General features: G+C 42.8%; 1 protein-coding gene across 1 annotated transcript; it reads right to left on the bottom strand.

The window, feature by feature from the left end:
* Positions 1-266: 266 nt before the first annotated feature.
* Positions 267-20,890, bottom strand: LOC311517999 (activator of 90 kDa heat shock protein ATPase homolog 2-like). The gene is made up of 9 exons (XM_084623382.1): positions 20,292-20,890; positions 19,828-20,018; positions 7,953-8,038; positions 6,992-7,106; positions 6,252-6,340; positions 5,399-5,521; positions 4,070-4,171; positions 2,021-2,072; positions 267-1,715 (listed from the first exon to the last, which is right to left on the bottom strand). Exons 1-9 carry the CDS (start codon positions 20,369-20,371, stop codon positions 1,540-1,542), a joined length of 1,014 nt encoding a protein of 337 aa, XP_084479508.1. The 5' UTR covers positions 20,372-20,890; the 3' UTR covers positions 267-1,539.
* Between the last annotated feature and the right edge of the window lie 1,850 nt (positions 20,891-22,740).

Below are 22,740 nucleotides of genomic sequence, written 5' to 3'. Positions count from 1 at the left end.
ACAATAAACATGGAATTCTCTACTTTCCCCTCTCATCACAATGCTGCTGTCTTTCCCTGTCCTCCTCCCCTGCTCTACTTGAGGCTGTCAGGGAGAAAAAACTTTCTTGTCCTGTATGTCATTTAAATTTACACACAATGTAAATGTCATTGGTATCCTGTCCAAGTTTGTGTGGTCTTAGTCTTATCACAATAAAACTGTATGCCGGAAACTTGATTCTCTAAAGAATCCTTTAAGCAGGGAGGGAGGGAGGAGGAGGAAGGAACTGGTCATATGCATGTGGTAGTTTATTGAACAGCATACATTAGAGGAAACAAAGCACACTCACTGTACAATTTTGTTTATTAACATGGCTGACTGCTATTCTGTGCATTTGATTAAAATGCCGTCTGTCACCTCTGTCACAATTTTGCCTTAAGTTCAGTATTGCACAGGTAAGTAATTTTTTATTCCAATTGTTTACAAAATTACTCAATGCATTTAAGAATTCTGCCCCATTCTTGCTAAACTGTTATAGCTTCACTATTAACCCATCATGGTTGACACAAATGCACCATAAGGGTTAAACGGTTGGGGTTTTATTTGCTTTGCTTTCATTACATTCCCATGGGTGGAATGGTTCATTAAGGTGAACTGAAAGGGTCTAAGCTAAAAACATTTTCAGAATTCCAAGAGAAGAAAACAGTCCAAGTCAGAATGGCTCTTTAAATAAATATGGAAATTGCTGAAATACAAAATTAAGTTACTTCCCTTACAGCCTTCCTGGAGCATCAACTCCCGTCACAGGTACCATTGACAGAGAAAAGATGAAGACAGGAGTTTAGAAAAACAGATCAAAATAATAGCATCTCCCACAGTCAACAAGGGTTGCTCTAATTTTGTTAACCCTCAGGACCAACAGCAAAGACTTAGGTGACTGAGTCTTTCAAAGGTGTAGCTGTGCTGTTTGAAAAGATAAGCCTGCAGCTTGTTTTGTTATGGTTTGAGATTAAATGCTTTATTTTAAGTGGCTGTATAATTCACTCATTTGATTTTACAGGCTCAAACTATGTCTGGGGTATTTTTTTAAGACTTTCCAATTCACCTTTTAATCAGGAGTGCATTTAAACACAGTATTCTACCCACCAGGAATGGATTCTTACTAAACAATGCATATGTCACTTATTTGCTCTAGCTACTAAGTAGGCCTAGTCCAGGCCCAAATTAGTCTCTACTAAATGGCCTTGCCAGTATGATGTAATACCATGAAGTCTATAGCATCTGAGTCACATTCACATTTAAGTTATAGATAAAACAGGGATCATGTCTCAAACTGAAGGTGTCTAAATACATAATCTCACTTATGGAAGAGGCCATTTAATTCACTGAAGATCCATAAATAGTACTTAAATTATATACAGTATCACAGATGTGGATCTTTATTCATCCCCTGTAAATAAATTAATTTTCTTAAAAAAAGGGGGGGGGGGCAAAAAAGGGAGAAACTTTTTTATATATATATAAAAAAAGTAATGCGTTAATAAAACTACAGTGCTATCGTCATTCAGCATTTACTTTGGTCTGTTCCAGTAAAACATGTATTTCTTTAAAATGCTGCTTCTGCCAACACTGTCTTGTACTGTCTTCATTACAGACAGGGACTCCTTTGCACTCTACCTGTAACTCAGTTTGAGTTGCCCAATCCTTGAAATTCAAAGCAACCGTTGCATAATGTTCTGGAAGAAGAGACGGTACAACAGTCAGTAATATGTTTATTAATAACCTTTGTTTTAACACCTGATTAATGAAAGTTTGTTTTACTATACTACTAAATGAAATTCAATCTTTCATGAACTCAGCTGTTGTATTATGTACATAAATGTACTTACAAGAACAAAGACAGAACAAACTCCTTACCTCAGGGGGACTAACAGCAGGCATTACATTGTGCTTTCTCAAACTTTAGCCACAATTTAAACTGGGCTTAGGCCCCTAACAAAATCCAACCCGTAAATACTATTGGGTTAGAGAAAAGACATACCATGAGGCCAGTTCCTGCATCTCCATTTCATGACAATCCTTTGGCTGGGTAACTGTAAGACAGATACAAATGTACAAAAATCATGACAAAACTTATAGTCCCCCCTGCCTTTTTTCAAGAATTTCATCTGAGGGCCTGCCACATCTCATTCCAAGAGAATCCTAGCTGGCACTGGCCAAGAATTTTCCAATGAGAAAGCTTTTTCCATCATAAAACAGGGTTTTATCAAATTAAGTTTTTTCTTTGAAAAAGTTGGTTTGGTAAAAGTTTGTTTTACAAAATTCTGAAATAAAATTTTGTGGCCTTCTCCCTTCAATTTCTGATTTTTCCACCTGGCAAAAGTTGGACAAATAGTAAATGTGAGAGAACACACTTTACTTGAAAATCCCAGCTTTTATCCAGGTCTAATCGTGACACTCATAACTGGGCACAATTCCCTACTTTCTCCTAGCAATGGACAAAGGTCAGTTGTTCATGCCTATAGCTATAGCTCTAATCAGCAGCCATTGATAATATGGACCTTAGCATGGGTGACTGGGATTACTGCAGTGGTTCTGTATTTTCCTCTGAGAAATCACAGAAAAAAAGTGGAGGGTAACTGATCCCCCATCTTGCTCAATGTACATTTGAGGCCACTGGAAGAGATAGATGGTTTGGGCTGTGGTACTATGTGTAAGATGACACACAGCTCTAGAGCTCCTTTCCATCAGTTCTAGACTGTGTGGAGTCTCAGCATTCTCAGCAACTGGCTGAAATAGGGAACTGAAAGCAAACTGGCAGAGGCTTAATCCGGAAGACAGATTTGACAGCAGTTGGTTTAGAGTAGTGGTGCATTCTCCTATTCAGGGAGTTTGCGCATCCTTCAAGGAGGTTTACAAATAGGGGTATTTTTTTATTCACAACTTCCCCTAGAGTCCAAGTAGGTTCAGTTCCATTTGTGCTTAACATAACCACTGTAACTATTTCTCTATGATGTGGAACTTGCCAGTTGTTTGATTGTTGACTGGGGATGTTGCCTAAAGAATTTCTTTAATTGTTACAGCTGGAAATGTGTGGAGTATCTTTTTTTAGCCAGTCACTGGCACTATCAAATGAATTATTTCATCAGTGTTTTCCCAAGTTTCAACATCTTTATTGTAACTGGAGCCACTGCACTCTCAGTCCATTTGGGGGAAAGGGGATCTCGAGCTTTAGGAAATCTGAGGCATGCCTAAAAGATGAAATACCTAGAACTAAATCCTTAGAATCTGCAGTAATTTTAATTCCAAAAAAATGTTTACTATCTTAAACTACTCAGGATTTGGTTTAAGTAATTAAGGGATTCGAAGCTAGAATTGACACACAGCTGAATGGTAAGTTAAAGGGCTTCCGGACAGAGCATTTTCCCTAGGTCGTTTTTTCGTTTAAGAAACAACTTTTGACATTCAGAATGGTGATACCACTGATCTCTGACAAGAGAAGAAGTGTAACTGGGACATGCTCCCACATCAAAGCAGAGCTCTCCATGGCACTACTCTTTGCTTCGTTTTGTGTGGAAATCCAGGAGGAGTTAATACAGGTCTACACTAGATTACCTTCCTCAGCTGCCCCTATGTAGCTCTAGGGGAGCGTAGCCAGGGACAGTATAGCTTCTGGCTCTGAACAGAATGGGATCTGCTTCTCCAGAGATCCACATGTTTGGTAAGTGGTACTACCGCTAATCTGTAAGCTCAATCCCAAACTCTTCTATTAAAAGAGACAGTGGTAGAAAAACTCTGTAAGGCAATCATACACAGTTTTCCTCTTCCCATGGTTCCAAGTGAGGGTTTTCCTATATGATAGATAATCTGGGCCAGAAAAGGAGAAAGTCAGGAATCTTCTGCATGGTCATATTTTGTTTTTTATGAACTAAATCTGCATTAGAGAAACTAAAGCAAGGTTACATTTTACAGTGTATTCTCCCCTGTGGAGTAGCAAATTAAGAACCTTCTGGACCTAAACATCACCAGTGTGAGACTCCAAAAGGGCAGAACATGGCATCTGATTTTAAACTTCAAGGTTTCAACTTACCAATTCTATATATTCACCAGTAATACAACCATCAAACATTTGAAGTTTCCCTCCTCTTTTGGCTTGGATCACAGCACAACTTTTAGAAAATTTCTGCACCAACTAGGGAAACAAAAAGCAAACATGCATAGTGTAAGAATTTAATCAGCTATTCAATAACACATAACTTCTACGATTTCTGGATAGCTTAGTGATATATAACGCATTCTTCCAGGATACTGGGATGAACTAAAAGGGCTACTGGACACTCCTAATGCCAATGGTTCTGTGATTAATGCATGGCTCTCTAAAAGCAATTTTATGCGTTTGAACTTTAAAAAGTGCTCTAGTCAAATCAATATATCATTGACTTCACTAAGAAAAATCATAATATGATTAAGTTACTGTGACAGGGTCAGACTAGATGGCTACAGGAGAGTGACAGAATGCAAATATATTAGCCCCAGATTAAGCAGATCCCTTTTTCTTGGGAAAGGTAATGGGTAGTTCCAGAACAATCAGGAACTTGCTGGAACCAATTAAGGCAGGCTAATTAGGACACCTGGAGCCAATTAAGAAGCTGCTAGAATCAATTAAGACAGGCAGGCTAAAATAAGGGCACCTGGTTTAAAAAGGACCTCAAGACCTCACTTCAGTCAGTGAGAGGTATACTGCTGGAGGACTGAGGAGTACAAATGCTATCTGGCATCAGGAAGAAGGTCCTGTGGTGAGGAGGCCATGGGGAAATGCTGCCTTCAGAGCTGGGCAGTTGGAGAGCGGAGGCTGCTGGCCAGGATCCCAGCTTTGAAGGCAGAACTGCTGCCTGCAGAGCTGGGACCTCAATCAGCATCCACCACTCTCCTACCACCCAGTTCTGAAGGTGGCAGCACAGAAGGAAGAGTGGCATGGTATGGTATTGCCACCCTGGCTTCTGTGCTGCTGCTGGCAGGGTGCTGCATTCAGAGCTGGGCACCTGGCCAACAGCTGCTGCTCTCCAGCCGCCCGGCTCTGAAGGCAGCGCAGAAGTAAGGGTGGCAATACCGCCACCCCTCTGCAACTCCCTTTTGGGTCAGGACCCTCAATTTGAGAAACGCTGGTCTACCCTGTGAAATTTGTACAGTATAGGGTAAAAGCACACACAAGACCAGATTTCATGGGAGGAGACCAGATTTCACAGTCTATTTCATTTTTCATGGCCGTGAATTTGGTAAGGCCCTACATATAATATTTCTGATTACTGATTATAATTAAACTCTTCAAATAAAATAACTTTTCTCCTTTCTGGAGCACCAATCTTTGCCGTTACATCACTAAGAACGTTTGGTCCTTTGCTATAAAAAGGCTTCTTACCTCCTTAGTTATGAAGATGCTATAAAGCTCCTCTACCGGAGAGTCAAACATCTCTTTCAGAAGTATCTTTACTGTTGGAATTTTTACACCAACTGTATCCAAAGAAACTGGTAAAACAGAATCCTGCAAAGCAAACTCAGGATAAAGTGCCATTGTATATGAATAGAAAATACATATATATTCCACACCAAAACTCTATACTAGAAAAACATCATTAAGTTTACAAAGTCAACCACTCAAAAGTTAGGAAACGCCAAGTTTAAGGCTGCCCAAGCAATAGTAAGCCTCCTCCCTTGTGCATATGCATTAATTACATGATAACATACTATTCTATATTAGGATTAGATTAAGTGAGCACCACAGTCAGGCACTAGAAAAATCTGTGGCAACCCTAACATGCTTTTGGTGACAGGCAACAGAATGTGGAATGAATTAATAATGACTGAGGAAATGAGGGAAGCAGACAAATTTCAGCCTCTCCCTCTTGAAGCTGTCATTGTTACTGACAGAACACTGGAACTGAAGAACAGGACACCTTTGATCTCCCTTTCACTGTCTGAAGATTCTGTGGCCCAGCAATTATTCTATTTCCACATTACCTGAGCACTACGCAGACTGGTCATAGCATTCATGTTGGTGAATTTACTGGTCTCCATCCCAAAGGTGATTTTAAAAGTGCACCAAACACTTACTGTTACAGATGAATGCTCCACATTATAGCACTATGTACATCTGACGTTAGTCACGGGATAAATCTTAAATTCTCTATTCCTCCTATGATGGCAGAGTTTGGGGCCAATAGCATCCACCTTTCCCAGTGAAACTTACATGGTAACTCCTAAAGCCAGCATACCTGCACGTTATTCTCACTCAATTTTTTTTTAACTGCTAGCTCCAGACCAGCTGAAGTTTTGGTTGGTAGGATCATTCCCAGAGTAAACTCTGTAAACAGAGGAAGTAAAAAATACCATCTAACATGAGACCAACCTGTACACACAACTATGCCCCTCGCCCCCACTACAACCAAGCCCTTCCCCCTCTGCTCAGAACCATATTTATTTTGGTAAAGATCTGAAAATGAGAATAGCCTGATTTCCACTAAATTCAGGCTTTTGCAGTTTTTGATTTTTCACCAAAATTAATAGAGTTCTGTCCACTTATGCCTAGAACATTCCCTGAAATTTTGGAATTGATTGGATACTGTTTTCAGAAGTTACCACATTACAGATAGAGAAATGCCATTGAGTTAAGTGTATGGCCTTGCTTTGCTCAGCCAATTAATTTGTAAGATCTTTAAGGCAGGGACTGTATCTCCTCATATGTTTGTACAGCGCTTATGACAATATGGTTCTGGTCCTGATTAGTGCCTCCTGGGCTTTACTCCAAAATAAACAACTTTGAATATCCTGACTTTGGTGAAATTAAAACCTTAATTATAATACTGCATTAAAATGAAGGCATTGGGGTTTTGTTTTGTTCTTAAAGTGATATGAAAACCGTTTCTACCAACTCAGATGAAAATGGATCAATCTATTCAAGCAGGGAGATTGCACATAATTGGCCCATATAGTCACAGAAATGATGTTAATGTACCTGTTTTAAGAACTTTCAGATAATGTCTGAGAGCCTCCCTGATTTTTGAAGTTCCTTCTGTTCTCATAAGATCCTTTAGCACATCTCCATCTCCTTTCTTTTTGCTTACACTTATCTGTAAACAAACATACAAATCTAAGAGATGCTTTGTACAATTTGATTTTTGGGGAACAACGGTGTTGGTTTATTCAGAGGACAGGTGCAGAATAGATATTTCAAGTGCAAACTTTCCTACTTTATCATGCCTTTAAGCTAAAACTGGATACTTTTTCTTTTTCTAAAAGGAAACACAAGCAATTTTGTCTCCATAATAAATCAAGAACTAGCTGAAGTTTAGATAGGTTTCTCCCCCTATGCAGGAGTTCTTTAGAGACCACAGTATCAACTATATCATTAGGCTAGCACCAAAGTAAAGGCCTTAAGATTAAAAAATGACAAACAGTGAAGCAAACATAGGGCTCAATTCTTATCTCAAACACGTGGCTCTGTATTACCACGAGCTGCATCTTTTAAAGTCTGATATTGTGTATGCTTAGTAGCTAACTTTGGAGGATATGTATTTACGTATCGGAGGACAGAAGTGAGCCATTAATGTTTTTGGTTCTTGACATCTTTTATCTTTAGATCACTAAAGACAGACTAGCTAAGTCATGTTTCAGAGTAGCAGCCGTGTTAGTCTGTATTCGCAAAAAGAAAAGGAGTACTTGTGGCACCTTAGAGACTAACAAATTTATTTGAGCAAAAGCTTTCGTGAGCTACAGCTCACTTCATCGGATGCATTCGATGAAGTGAGCCCCTAGCTAAGTCATGTTGTTCTCCCAGGTATTCACTAATTACGCTTTTTTTTTTAAACCCTTTGGTAACTATTATTCAGTTAACAGAAAATTTAATGGCAGCCAAAGTTATTAATTTTATTTCAAAATTCCTGCCCTATACAGCTATGTTAGTATTTATTACCTACCTCTGTATCATCCACCTCATTTTCTTCTGACAGGTTAGGAATTTCAACAAATCCCTCATGTTTCTCACCAGATTCTTTCATTGTACCTGCATTAACAGAATGAATTCTTAAATGTAATAACTAAATAACTGTATTTTCCATCGTAGCAGTTTTACCCTTGTAAATGCTTTCTGCAGAACTACTATTTAAAAGGATGGATTACTTACCTTGTAGTAACTTAAGTTTTTTTAAATGTGTTGTCCCTGCACATAGTACATTCAGGTTTTGCATGCCCTCCATGTGCCCAGAACTGGAGATTTTTCCCTAGCAGTGTCCATCTGTTCCACATATCTGCCCCCACACTCTTCATGCTCCACACCAAGGGAATAAAGGGGAATAAACCACTACCATTATAGTTCCCTCTCTACTGACTAAACAGGGGGGAGGAAAGGTGGGTAATGCACTACACAGGAACAACCCATCTCAAAGAACTCAAATTAAGATTAATGCATCCTTCTTCGACTGATTGTCCCTATATGTAGTGCACTTCAGGTGATTCACAAGCACTGTCTCTTTAAGGAGATGGGTGCCTGGAATCCTATGGCACAACAGATTGCAGAACTGCCCTGCCTAGAGAAATATTAGAAGCAGCTGCTTGCACCAGCACATAGTGCAGAGAACTCTGCAGATGTCAGTAATAGGGACATCGCTATGTGAAGCTACCAATGATGCCTAAACTCAAGCTGTGTATGTTCATATGCTATCCTCAAGGGAGAAATTGTTCATCTCAGAGTAGGATGCATCCCAAGATCTACTTTGACAGCCTGTGAGAGGAGATGGCATCTCCTTTCAGACATTCTGCAAATGTGACAAAGTCTAGGAGACTTTTGAAAGGACTTTGTTCTTTGCAGGAAAAAGGCAAGAGCCCTATGTTGCCAGTGAGTGCCATGCCACCTCTTCCTAGCTAGAAAGAGGTTTAGGCTAAAACACAGATCGATGGATACTTTGGTTGATGCACCACCACCTCAGAGACAAACTTAGCATGTCTCACAGATGCCTGGTCCTTGTGGAAAACTGTACAAAATTAGAGGGTCAGCCATGAGCACTTCTAGCTCCAAGTCTTCTGGCTGACATGATAGTTACCAAAAATGTTCCCTTCACAGACAGATCTAGTAAAGAGCATGATCCCAAGAGCTCAAATGGTGACTTAGTAATGGTTGAGAACACAAAGTTCAAGTCCCAGGTTGGTACTGGTTTTGCCACTGGAGGGAAGTCTCAAATCATACTCACCAGGAAGCAGACCGTGACAGAGTGGGAAAATATAGAGTAAGTGTCTACCAGCAGATGAAATGCACTGATGACCAAAAGGTGTACTCTAAGTGAGCTAAAAGACAGCCCTGAGGATTTAAGGATAAAAGGAGTCCAATACATTCAGAATCTTTGCCAGTGAAGGAGGAATTCCCTGTCAGTTACACCAAAACAAAAATATTTCCATTTTGCTTTGTAACATTTCCTGGTAGAGTCCTTTCTACTGCTGCTTACGATAGCCTGGACATCAGCTGAACAACCCCAACAGCCATACAAATACCATGTTTTCAGGTGAAGCGTGGCTGGGTCTGTCCTTTGTCCTGGGTTAATAGTTAAGGTATCAGGAGAATGCAGAGGGGAGCTCAGGCAGATAGTTGCAGAAGTGTAGAGTACTTTAGAACTGTTGGCCAACCTGGTGCATGACTTGTGCTTTATGTTGTCTGATTTTCCTCAATGTCTGAGGTAAAAGGGGAATCGGGGATAAAGGGGTATTGCAAGGCTCCCAACCACTGTCTGAGAAACACATCGCCCAGAGAGCCTGGACTACAACCCTCCGTGGAGTAGAACTTCTTGCACTTGTTGTTCACAAGGGATGCGAAAAAAATCCTTGGATGAGAGACCCCACACCCAAAAACATCTTCTGGAGAGTCAGATCACGTAGCTCTAACTCTCATTCTAAGGAGAACTGTTTACTCAGATAATCTAGGGTGTTTGTGGGTCCCTGGCAGGTGGACAGCAGTTAAAGTAATTTGCATGGGACTGCATAGTTCCAAAGGGTGATGGCCTCCACTCCTCCCTGCTTGTTATAGGCCACCTGGATTGACTGGCCACAGATACATGGGAGGAATCATTCACAGGCTCATCGGACTCTGATTTGAAACAGACTCCTGGGGGGACCATATCCCTTGGACTGTCCCTCCATGTCAATGCCCCAGTCTAAGAAGGATGTGAGTGTGATCATAGTCTTTACTGAAAGCAGGGAGTTGAACAGTATCCCCACACATACTTGTGCTCTGTCCTCCTACCAAATAAGGGAGGCTAAAATCCTTTGGCGAATCATAATTAGCAAGGTGAGATTGCACTTGCCTGGAGCCTTCCCAAAGCAAACGGCATTTATTCTTAAGGGCAAAAGCAGAAAAAAAACACATAAAAAACAAAAGTTCCTATATACATGGTAAAAGTTTACCAGAGGTCACCCCCATCAGTCTCATGGGGCTGTAGTAGGTCAAAGTCTTTCTAACCCTTCTGCAAGGGCTGGTGCTCTCTTAGACGAAAGGTTCAGGGAACAACAGGTCTTCTGGAGCTGGGATGCAAGCTGCAGCCATTGGAGTCAAGAGTCATTTCCACAGCTCAGGTTGTTGAAGTAAAGGGCAACAGATCCTTCAGTACGGAAGAGGATTTCAGTGCCAAAGAAACAGATTCTGCACTTGGATGGGATGTGCGTTTCCCCCAGGCATCCATGACAAACAGGTGTCAGGGAAGTCTGTGACCAGGAAGCGTTTGTGGCCCTTCATGCAGTTTTTGAAACTGTGTGCGTGTGCTTCCCCTCACACAGACCAAAAAATAGGAAACCAAACCGTTAACACTATCTAAGTATACTAAAAACTACTTAAGAAATTTTTTTAAACTTCTAAAACTATTTACAAAGAGAGCTGAAGTAGTCAGCAAGGACAGTGAAGCTCCATCATAGACCACAAGTGGCAAGAAGGAACTAAGATGGTGGTGATCCAACAGGCCCCTTTATTCTGTTGGCGTGCAGCTGATGGAGAATGGATGCATGTGTGTGGACCAGACAGACACTGCTAGGAAAAAACAGCCATCCTGAGCGCATGTGCAACCTGAAGTGCACTATACGTAGGAACAATCACTCAAAGAAGAATAATTAAACCAACTGAAAGAACTAAAACGGAATTAATAAAACACAAACTCATTAAGCTGCTTTTAAACTTAGGATATCATCTCAGTGAGTCACTGATACTTCTGTGTAGGTGCATGAGAGTACAAACACCTCCTCCCTAATCAAGCTTTGTGCTGCCATTCTGCCAATGTTCTTACCCTCATCTGTCCATTTGTCAACTTCTTGCACAATCACATTTGTGCTTTCTTCCATACAGCCCCTACGCATGTTGTGGCCTTCCCCATCACCATTATATCCTTCTTAAAGGCCTACTTCTGCTAGTGAATCCAACTGAATTCTGTATGGGAAAAAAACAACCCTATTTGTTGTTCCCTTTCTGCTAATGTCACTCTGTCTATCCTTAGAGTTTCTTGGAGCAGGGAGCATCCCTTTGTGAATGTCTGGAAATTGCCTAGCATATTAGGGCTGTTAACGTAAGTCAGCAATACTATGTATACATGCTCAGAGCTATATACATCTCTATTGAAGTTTAAAAATAAAAGGCTTGATCCTGCAAACGCTTCTGAGAGAAGTACTTGCTTTGCAAATAGTGCCACTGACCTCAACAGGGCAACTCGTGGTAGTAATCCCTATGCTAGTAAGGCCCTGCCTACACTTGCAGTAGCGTGCAGCGTATGTGTAGCTACACTCCACAGTGGAAAGCAGGGACAGGTTCTGGCAGGGGGAGGCAGTGAGGAAAGGTCAGAACCTCTCCCCACGGCCTCCCACCAGCCACAGCCTCTCCTTGCCACAGGGATGGGCTCCAGCAGCTCCCTGTGATGAGGAAAAGCTCCAGCAATGGGGAGCTCTTGAAGCCTTTTCCACTGCCTCTCCCCTGCCAGAGAGTCTTTCCCCACTGTCAAAACCTTTCACTATGGCAGGGAAAGGCTCCAGCAGCAGGGAGGCAGTAGGACACGACACTGCTAAAAACAGCAATGGGAGGCACTGTGGAGTGTAGAGAGAGCTGTGTAGGAGCTATGCCAGAACCTTAGGGTATGTCTTTACTTGTCTAAGCAGCGTCTCATCATCTACACTGCTGTTTACATCTGTTCTAGGCGTGTGCAGTGCTTGTACTATACATGCCATCATAAATGAAGCCCTAGATCATGATCCTGGAACTTGCACACACACACACAGACACTGACAGCAATGGGGCTCCCCACAGGCACAGCAGTGCACATGAGTGCAAGAAGTCGCAGGATCAGGCCCTTAGTCCACACTGTTCTGCTTTAATTATTACAGTTCTGTGAACAGCTTTTGTTTTAGTAAAGATTCCTCCTCTTATTCTTAAAAAGTTTCTCGTTGTTCATTAAATTTATTCACCCAGCAGATCTGGTTTAAATGCTCTTCAGACTGTACCAGTGGCATTTCCAGTCTGTCATAGCACCAATTACCTTTACAGTGTCTTATGTCATACCATTAAATGTTATTTTAACATGTACAACTGCCCAGCAGCAAAGATGTTCGTCAATGCTCACAGCAAAACCCTGTAACAAACATCCTGCAATATCATGTACTACATTTTTGCAGTAACACCCTGCAGGGACAGGCACTGCTGCAAAGGGGTGAATCAGCTTAAAGACACAAAGTCACTCAGAAGTTGCATCTTCCAAATATCCAGATCCAACTGTCACTTAACTCAATGGAAAAACTTCCTTTAACAACTTTATGCACAGGATTGTGCCCTGAATGAGCACCAGACTATCCACTGAAAGAAATGCCCATGCAGAAATATATCCTGACTTGCCGCAGGTGAAGCTCACACTAAAGTAGGCAAAAAGACATTTATGTGCAGTTTCTGTTAATATCTGAAGGAAAAATTAGGTTTTTTATTTCTTAGTCAATCAGAGTGCCCAAAGAAAATGTGTGTTTAGACTTCTTTTTTGAACAATGGGGCACATACCTGCAGGATGGCATTTCTAGCCAAGCTTGCTGGATGAATAAGAGTTTAGGGAAGTGTTGGGAAACCATGTAATCGTTACAAAAAAACCCAACAAAGATACAAATAATACTAACTGGAAGGTCTACTTTATGACTAACGGTAATAGAGGCTTTTTAAACATTCCATTTTTATTTTTAAAAAACTTAATAATGCTGTACATATCAGTCAGTTGGACAGAAAATATCTGTGCCGGTGAGCAAATTCTAATCTAAATATTTACTGGATAGAGCCACACTGCTCACTGGAGGTAATGCTTTGCATTGTAAATCCACTTTCAGGTAGGCACATATTATTATTGACATTTTACAGATGTGGCAACTAAGACACAGAAGGATAAAATGGCTTTCCAAAACCCCAAAGGTTCCAGTGTCAGAACTGTGATTAGTATTAATTAGGGATGTTGATTAATCACAGTTAACATGTGCAATTAACTCAAATTAATTGTGATTAATCGCACTGTTAAACAATAGAATACCAATTGAAATGTATTAAATATTTGAGGTTTTTCTACATTTTCAAATATATTGATTTCTATTACACACAATACAAAATGTACAGTGCTCACTTTATATTATTGTTGATTACAAATATTTGCACTGTAAAAATGATAAAAGGAATGGTATTTTTCAATTCACCTCATACAAGTACTGTAGTGCAATCCCTTTATCATGAAAGTGTAACTTACAAATGTAGATATTTTTTCTTGCATAACTGCACTCAAAAACAAAAAAATGTAAAACTTTAGAGCCTACAAGTCCACTCAGTCCTACTTTTTGTTCAGACAATCGCTAAGACAAACAAGTTTGTTTACATTTACGGGAGATACTGCTGACTGACTCTTATTTACAATGTCACCTGAAAGTAAGAACAGGCATCCGCATGGCACTTTTGTAGCCGGTGTTGCAAGGTATTTACATGCCAGATATGCTAAACATTCGTATGCCCTTTCATGTTTTGGCCACCATTCCAGAGGACATGCTTCCATGCTGATGATGCTCGTTAAAAAACTAACGTGTTAATTAAATTTGTGACTGAACTCCTTGGGGAGAACTGTATGTCTCCTGTTCTGTTTTACCCACTTTCTGCCATATATTTCATGTTATAGCAGTCTCGGATGATGTTCATTTTAAGAACACTTTCACAGCAGATTTGACAAAAAACGCAAAAACGGTACCAATGTGAGATTTTTAAAAATAGCTATAGTATTCGACCCAAGGTTTAAGAATCTGAAGTGCTGTCCAACATCTGTAAGGGACAAGGTGTGGATCATGCTTTCAGAAGTCTTAAAAAAGCAACACTCAGATGCGGAAACTACAGAACCCAAACCACAAAAAAAGAAAATCAACTTTCTGCTGGTGGCATCTGACTCAGATGATGAAAATAAATATAAAGTGAGCACTGTACACTTTGTATTCTGTGTTGTAACTGAAATCAATATATTTTAAAACGTAGGAGACACCCAAAAATATTTAGTGCGATTAATCGTGACTAATTTTTTTAATTGCTTGACTGCCCTAGTATTAATGAGTTTTTGGTTCCCAGTCCCATTTTGGATCAACTGGACCACATTACATTTCAGACACTGTTATTTCAATATTAGACAAATTAACATTGAAAGCACCTTCCTCAAAAGCAGGGCAGGTGTACTGGATTCCAGGACAGCAAGTCCATAGGTAGTTTTTATAGAACATGTACAAACACCTACTAAAACTACCACCATAATGTAAAGCTCTTCACTAAAATACTTATAATACCATGGGGATACAAATAATACCTTTAGAATTTAATAAAGAAACAGATGTTTTTAATTTAAATCAACTTACTTTATTTAAGTGGTGCTAGTTCTTCACTTTCTTCCCAGTCTATGTTGCTACAGTGGATTTTGGGACATTCAGGCTTTCCTAATTGTTAGTGAATTTCAGATTTACATAGATTTTGTTTCTGCTAAGAAATGCTCATTTTTAAAATAGTAGATTGAATGCAGAATATTACAGAAAAGGACTAGATGGGGGAAGAACTATTGCTTTAAGTTTGAGAATGTTCCATGCTGTCAAACTCCCCAGAAGTTCTGATCTTATTTCTACTTCCAATTGGTTAGAGAACATGCAGGGGGGAAGCACTGATACAGACCCAAACTCATGACCAATAGCAGCTCTTAGAACTTTCAGTGGAATACTAGAATCTTCAAGCAAATACTCTTAAATACAGGTTCACAAAGGAAAGTTGCATTAATATACGGTAGACCACTGAATGCCTGTGAGATTAAGTGCTCTTATCACAGTGTAAGAATAGCTCATAATTGTTAATCGCTTCTGGTTTTCACCTCAGAAAGTTGTGGCAGGTAGGAAAAAACTATTTATTTGGGAAACGTTTGTAGCAAGACAATTATATTTTGTTTTTCGCAATGTATAAAATTAAGCTACCCTAAATGTAGCATTTATAACTTAGTTCTTATAAAGAACGGCCATGTACCGGCCCATACGCAGCTGACATTAAAGCACTGCCATGGCAGCACTTTAACGTCGCTGTCCCTTTTGCCCCGCCCACCGGCAGCCCTTCTGGTAGGCCCTATGGGCAGGGCCACCGACGCGGGGGGGAAGCCCGGGCCCTTTTAAATCACCGCCGGAGCCCCAGGCAGCATGGGTCAGGCAGCACGGATGGGTTGGCTGGGGAAGCCAGGTCCCAGTACCTGTAAGTACTATTTAATATTACTTTCACCCCACCAAGGTCCATCTAGTCCAGTATCCAGTCTTCCAACAGTGGCCAATGCCAGGTGCACCAGAGGGAATGAACAGAACAGGTAATCGTCAAGTGATCCATTCTCTGTCGCTCATTCCCAGCTTCTGGCAAACAGAGGCTAGGGACACCATCCCTGCCCATCCTGGCTAATAGCCATTGATGGACCTATCCTCCATGAATGTATTTAGTTCTTTTTTGAACCTTGTTATAGTCTTGGCCTTCACAGCATCCTCCAGCAAAGAGTTCCACAGGTTGACTGGGCATTGTGTGAAGAAATACTTCCTTTAAATCTAAATTTACTTCCTATAAATCTAAAATTGCATTAAACTTTTTTCAAGGTAACCTGAGGCTTTGTAAAACTGACAAATAATGTTTTATATTTATTTTTAAAATATATTGGGTGATTTAAATATTGATTACAATTAATTTAAATTGAAATTATTTAAATAACTGCACCCTGCATGATGCTACTCCATGCCCCTCTTTACATTGTTTCATTTTAGTTATTTTCAACACCTACATTGCATGGATCTCAACAATTAAGAATGTTTTCTTAGCCCAGGGGTTCTCACAACAAATTTTTTCAACGCTTGCTGGTGGCGTTCTGACAATATTTCCTAAAATACTTAACTTTAGGACAAACAAATAAATAAGCACATATACACATCCAAATCAGTATAATTTATGTATGTTTTGTTTTTGTTTTTTTGCAAACTCAATAATAAAAATGTAAAGTTGTCTCCATTCTTTACTGAACCTAAACAGAATAGAAACAAAAATAAGGTGCTTTGCATGTTCTTGTCTTGAATTTCCTGAGTGTTATTGGGAGAGTAGGCCCCCAATCCTGGTCCTCCTTACGTGGGAACTAAAAGCAGTATAAACAATGCATTTTACAGTGTCAGGTGGTCAAGCTGCAGGAAAGCTGGACAGCAGGACTCTGCATGGCATGTACACAGCACTGGAAGGAACTTCATGAAATAGCTCATCAGCTAAATGGAGGGGGAGGGAAAAATTGCAGACACCCCACAGGAGTGGGGAGCAGGACTATTCACGGCACTGAACCACAATCCTATTTTGGGGCAAGGAGAGTGAGAGGGAAATGGGAGTAGTAGTGAATGCAGCCTCTCTCTTGCAGTAGTGATTGAAGTCTGGCTGAGAGCTAATTACCACATTTTGGGAATGAACACTCTACCCTTCAGCATGGCAATCTATGTGTATTATTTTACATCAGCCTTCTCTAGGATTTGGCCATGGGAAGGAAAAACGTGGAGCACACGTCTCACTGAAGAGATATGGTTACACAATACTCATTGAAAAGAATTGTATAATTTGCTAAAGAGAACTAATTACATGATCAATCAAGCAGTTGTATTAATTCACACTGGCTAGTGTATCTCAATAATTCACTTTTAAAAAAGTCTTGAAATTATTCACACTCCTTTTTGCAATTTTCTCTACATACTGTATTACAAAGATGTCTATATTTTCTTTACACTTTTCCTGAAACAGTTCCTCGTTTCCTCACTGCTACCATGAACACATTAATTGAATACCTATAATCTGTATGCTCGATAATTTTAAACAATGCAAACAAGTCATAAAAAGCAGATCAGGATTGTCACAATGAAAATGCCTGCTTCTTTCAGAGTAAAATGAGTCATGTTCTAATTTATTCAAAAATAATGAATGGGAACGTATCTGTTTTGGAGAAATAAAATTAAAGTATGGAAAAAAATTCAAGAAAAAGAGAGCGTTGTTTCAAGATTATTTCAAAATAACCTATTTTAGTAGCTGAGACTCACTGATTTTGTTCCTCTCTGTTTCCTTTGCCACTTCAATTCAGTTTATGAAAATATTACTGCTTCTCCAACCTATCAAAGAGTTTGCTTTCTAGAATAATCATTCCAGGAAATTTGTGTACACTACCACACAAAACCCCGATCCTGCAAGCAGGTTTGTATGGCCAGACCAACACAAGCACACAGAACATCACTGACTTCAGGGGGCTCCATGTAGGTGTAGAGTCTGCCTAGAGCAGGGGTGGGCAAACGTTTTGGCCTGAGGGCCACATCTAGGTATAGAAATTGTATGGCAGGCCATGAATGCTCACAAAATTGGGTTTGGGGTGCGGGCTCTGGGGTGGGGCCAGAAATGAGGTATTCAGGGTGCAGCAAGGGGCTCCGGGCTGGGGCAGCGGGGTTGAGGGCTCTGGCTGGGAGTGCAGGCTCTGGGGTGGGGCTGGGGATGAGGGGTTTGGGGTTCAGGAGGGTGCTCCGGGCTGAGCCCAAGGGGTTCGGAGGGCAGGAGGGGGATCAGGGCTGGGGCAGGGGGCGCGTGTCTCAGGGGTGCAGGCTCTGGGCAGCGCTTACCTCAAGCAGCTCCCGAAAGCAGCGGCATGTCCCCACTCCAGCTCCTACATGGAGGCACTGCCAGGTGGCTCTGCTGCGTGCTGCCCCATCCGCAGGCGCCACCCCTGCAGCTCCCATTGGCTGTGGTTCCCAGACAATCGCAGCTGCGGGGCGGCGGTTGGAGTGGGGGCAGCATGCAGAGCAGAGCCCCCTGGCTGCCTCTATGTATAGGAGCCAGAAGGGGAACATGCCGCTGCTTCCGGGAGCCACACAGAGTGACCCCCGAACCCTGCTCCCCAGCTGGAGCACCGGAGCGGCGCAAGCCCCAGACTCCAATCCTCAGCGGGAGCTCAAGGACTGGATTAAAATGGCTGGCAGACCAGATGTGGCCTGTGGGCCACTGTTTGCCCACCCCTGGCCTACAGGGCCCCATTCAGGTCTTAATGTCCAGATATGCTGTATTTATTAGCCACAGTTTTCAGCGCTCATGTGGAAATGTGGTAAACAAACCTGAAGCAACTTTTCCAGTGACACAAAGGATGGAAATTCATTACTATTTTAAGATTAGGTGACACAAAGACCTTCAGGGATGATGTACAAATATTTGGTCCCGCCTCAGTGTGGGAGGTGTACTAGATGGCATCGCGAGGTCCCTTCCAGCCCAATGTTTCTATGATTACGAAGTTTTGAGCAGAAAAAGTGAATCTTCTAAGAGAAAGGATAATACTGGGTAGTTTCTATCTTTTGGCCCAGAACAATCTCAAACCAAGATCTATGGAGACAGTGCAGCCAAGGGGATCTGAGCACGATTATTACCAGAATGCGTTGGAGCTGGATCAGTCACGTGCTTCAGATGGAAACTGATTCCATCACAGAGTAGCAATAAGATGGACACCTGAAGCAAGCAAAAACGAGGCTGCCCGAAAACAACATGGCGAAGAGCTGTGGAAGCCGAGCTGACAAATCTGGGGCACAGCTGGGGAACCACTGAAAGACTTGCCAGAAACAGACAGGAGTGCAGGAGCTTTGTCACTGCCCTAAACGCCAGAGGTGTAATAAGAACATAATGATGATAATCCTTCAATCACAGCTGTAAGAATGGATAGCACTTTTAGCTGGCCTAGCATCAGCAAGACTGACAGCAAGTGCTGAGAAGAATGTGAGAAATACACCCAAATATTAAGAAGATTATTGCCCTAATGCAGGGGTTCTCAATCTTTTTCTGATACATGCCCCCCCCCCCATGCTATAAAAACTCCATGGCCTGCTTGTCCCACAACAATTGTTTTTCTGCAAATAAAAGCCAGGACCAGCGTTAAGGGGTAGCAATCAGGATAACTGCCCCAAGGCCCCATGAACCTAAGTTGCTCAGGCTTCAGCCCTGGGTGGCAAAGCTCAGGGCCCTGGGCTTCAGCCCCATGCAGTGGGTGCTTTGAAGTGCTGGCCCCAGCAAGTCTCATGCCAGCCCTGCTGGGCAGACCCCCTGAAAGCTGCTCAGGGGGTCCCGGACCCCGCTTGAGACCCACCAGCCTAGCGCACCCCACAATCCAAAAAGGCTGCCGTTGCTGCCTGCACGAGTTTGCAGCCTCCAGGGGCAGCACATGACGCTCCGCCTCCTGCTGTATTTCTCTTGACACGAGAAGCGAGAAGGGGCATTTTTACCTTTCCAGCTAAGTGTTATGTTCCATTCGTAGAAGAAAATCAGTTTCCCTTTCCGGCTGTTGCAGGAGGCTTCGCCTTCCATTTGCTTCAGGTCGCTTATTTCACAGCTGCCCGCCTCACTGCCCACCGCGATCCCCACCAGCAGCTGCTCCAGTTGGGTTTTTGACCAGCCGGTCGCGTCCCGCTCCGTCCTGCGGCAGAAGGGCGGGCGGGGAGCGGGTGAGCCGCAGCCGGGCCCGGGGCAAGCCCCCGCGGCTCCCCCTGGCTCCAAACCGAGCGTGGCCTCGGGCCCCCGGCCAGCGGCCGCCGCCCCCGCCCGCGGGAGGCTCAGCGTGGAGCCGGCAGCAAACCCCGCGGTTGCCGGCGCCAGACTCGGTCCGGACAGCCCCAGCCGCGGCAGGGAGGGGGGAGAAGATGCCGCCCAGCCCGCGCAGCGGGACCGGGCCGCCGGGCCCCCCTCTCACCAGTGCCAGTTGTTCACGTTGGTGGCGTCCGCTCGCTCCTCCACGATCCAGCGCGGGTCCCCCTGGCCCCACTTGGCCATGGCGCTGCCGGCTGGCTCCGCCGCCGCCGCCGCTACCCCTGCCCGGCCGCGCCCCCCTCTGCCCGGCCGCTTCCGGCGCCGAGAGCCGGCGGGAAGGTGCCCGAACCGTCCCTGGGACTCAGAGCCGTCGTCGCCGGCGGGCAGCCGTACAGACACGCGGGGCCGTTACACGCCCCCCCCCCGGCTCCGGCGCCGTTGGGTGTGATTTGGTTGGGGGGGGGACTGGGGGACGTGGTGTTCGGCTGCTTCGGCGGTGGGGGTGTGACACGTGTGCGAGGGGCGGGCCTGCGGCGTGCTCCAACCCTGCAGCCGCAAAACTCCCTCCCTCGCTCCTCACCGAGCTGCTCTGCTCCCCTCCCTCGCCCCAATTTCCCTCAAGGTCAGCAGGGTGTGTTGACTTCCGTTCTCCCTGCGGCTACGTTTGAGATCCGAGCAAGTTACTCCAGTGCGGCTTTGAGTTGTAGCAAGTCCTGCTCGGAGTGTGGCCGCCTGCAGGAAAGGGTGACCGAGGCTGTGGCCAGTGCTCACACTGCCCTTCCCGAGTCCCGCCCCTCCAATGCCCTAGAGCATCGGTGCTGGAACTAGCGGGGGGGGGGGTGCTGCAGCACCCCCTGGCGGGAAGTGGTTCCCATTATATGCAGGGCGTACAGTTTGGTTCAATGGCTCTCAGCACCCCCACCATACAAATTGTTCCAGCACCCCTGCCACAGGGACACATCTTCAGTGTCCAGGGAGGGCTGCATGGAAGGGTGGAAACTGCTCCTCTGCAAGCAGAAAGAAAAGGAGTACTCGTGGCACCTTAGAGACTAACCAATTTGGTCGCTAAGGTGCCACAAGTACTCCTTTTCTTTTTGCGAATACAGATTAACACGGCTGCTACTCTGAAATCTGCAAGCAGAGTGGTCCACTAGTAGAGGGCACACAGGAGGGGATACACTAGGCCAATGGTCTTGTCTGTTCTGTGGACATAAAAATTTCCTTTGCACTTTTCATGAGAGTAGAGGGTTTGGTGCCGTGCCCTTGGCTACAATTTCACCTCACTCTATTAATGCTAGTTGTTTCCTTTCCTGATTTAGATGGGGCTCGATTTTAATGTGTAATCCTTAGGGATGAACCATGTTATATACATATAATATCTAATCCAATGATTTTGAGAACTGTTATAAGGGCAGTGTTTATTTGTTGTACATGGTTAACAGCAAAAGGATATAAAATGATTTGATAGTAGGGGACAATGTATTTCCTTAAATTATGAAAAGTCATCACAGAGGATATTTTCTTATCATGTCTGAAAGGGCACAAAAAACTAATCACATTTTAAAATATCATTGCTCTTAGGAAAACAAGTTTGAAGTATAATCATACACACTTTTTTGCTGAGCACAGCCTTGATTTTCAGAAGCTACAATGTCTCCTTAATGTAGTACTTATTTACTTCCCAGTCAATCTCTTACAGCATATACGTATAGGAATCAAAATCTGGACAATGTTCCTGTCTTTATTAGAACAACAAAATACTTTAAATGACTCTAAGAGCAAGGGTGGTGATTCTCACAAGGTGGAGATATGAGGTCCTTCGTCCTCCCTCTCTGTCAGTGCTGCCAAAATGTCAAGAACAGGGTCATTTTGTTCAGTCTTTGGCTCCAAAATAATTGCCACTTCTGAAAACCTTACTCCTTTCAGTCCTTTCCCATTGTTACGCATTGTTGGATCAGGTGTTAAGGAAAAAGCTGGTCCATCATTTGTTTCTGTTAGGAAGCAAGTCTGCAAGAAATTATAACGAATAATACAAATGAGACAAAATGTCATGAAGGTACAGAATTAGAGAAATTCTAAACAGGCAAAATCTCAAGTACATTTTTTTCCTGTGTTCTGCACTTGAAACATGCAGAGAGTGCATATCTGTGTAATGGTGAAGGTTGCTGGACCAGCAGTAAATCAGATGCCTTTCAGTACATACTGTAAATATAAATGACTCCTAGTCCTTTACTGCACCCAGTCTTCATTCTTTCATTTTTCAATGCAAATTACCTGTTTGGTAACCGCTTCTGTAGTGAGCTGAGGAGCTACATTATTAGGCTCAGTGGTCTCTTTGGGTGCTACATTTTCTTCATGTTTATTTTTAACATCTAATAGTAGAATGTCACGGTCATCACATTTTTGTTTCTCTACTAATATTTCCTTCTCATCATTGTTTTTATTGATATTTTTCACATCTTTAACCTCCATCACTTGGGCATCACTGAAAAAGAGTAAGATAATGTATGAGGCCCTGATCCTGCAAACACTCGTGCATGAAAACCTGGCTCTGTTGAAGTCAATGGCAAAACTTGCATTTACTTTGAAGTATTTCACCCACGTTGCAAACT

Source organism: Lepidochelys olivacea (genome assembly GCF_965140295.1).
Source record: "Lepidochelys olivacea isolate rLepOli2 genome assembly, chromosome: 3".
In the NCBI taxonomy this organism is placed as follows: Eukaryota; Metazoa; Chordata; order Testudines; family Cheloniidae; genus Lepidochelys; species Lepidochelys olivacea.
This window is presented reverse-complemented; position numbering and strand designations above follow the sequence as displayed.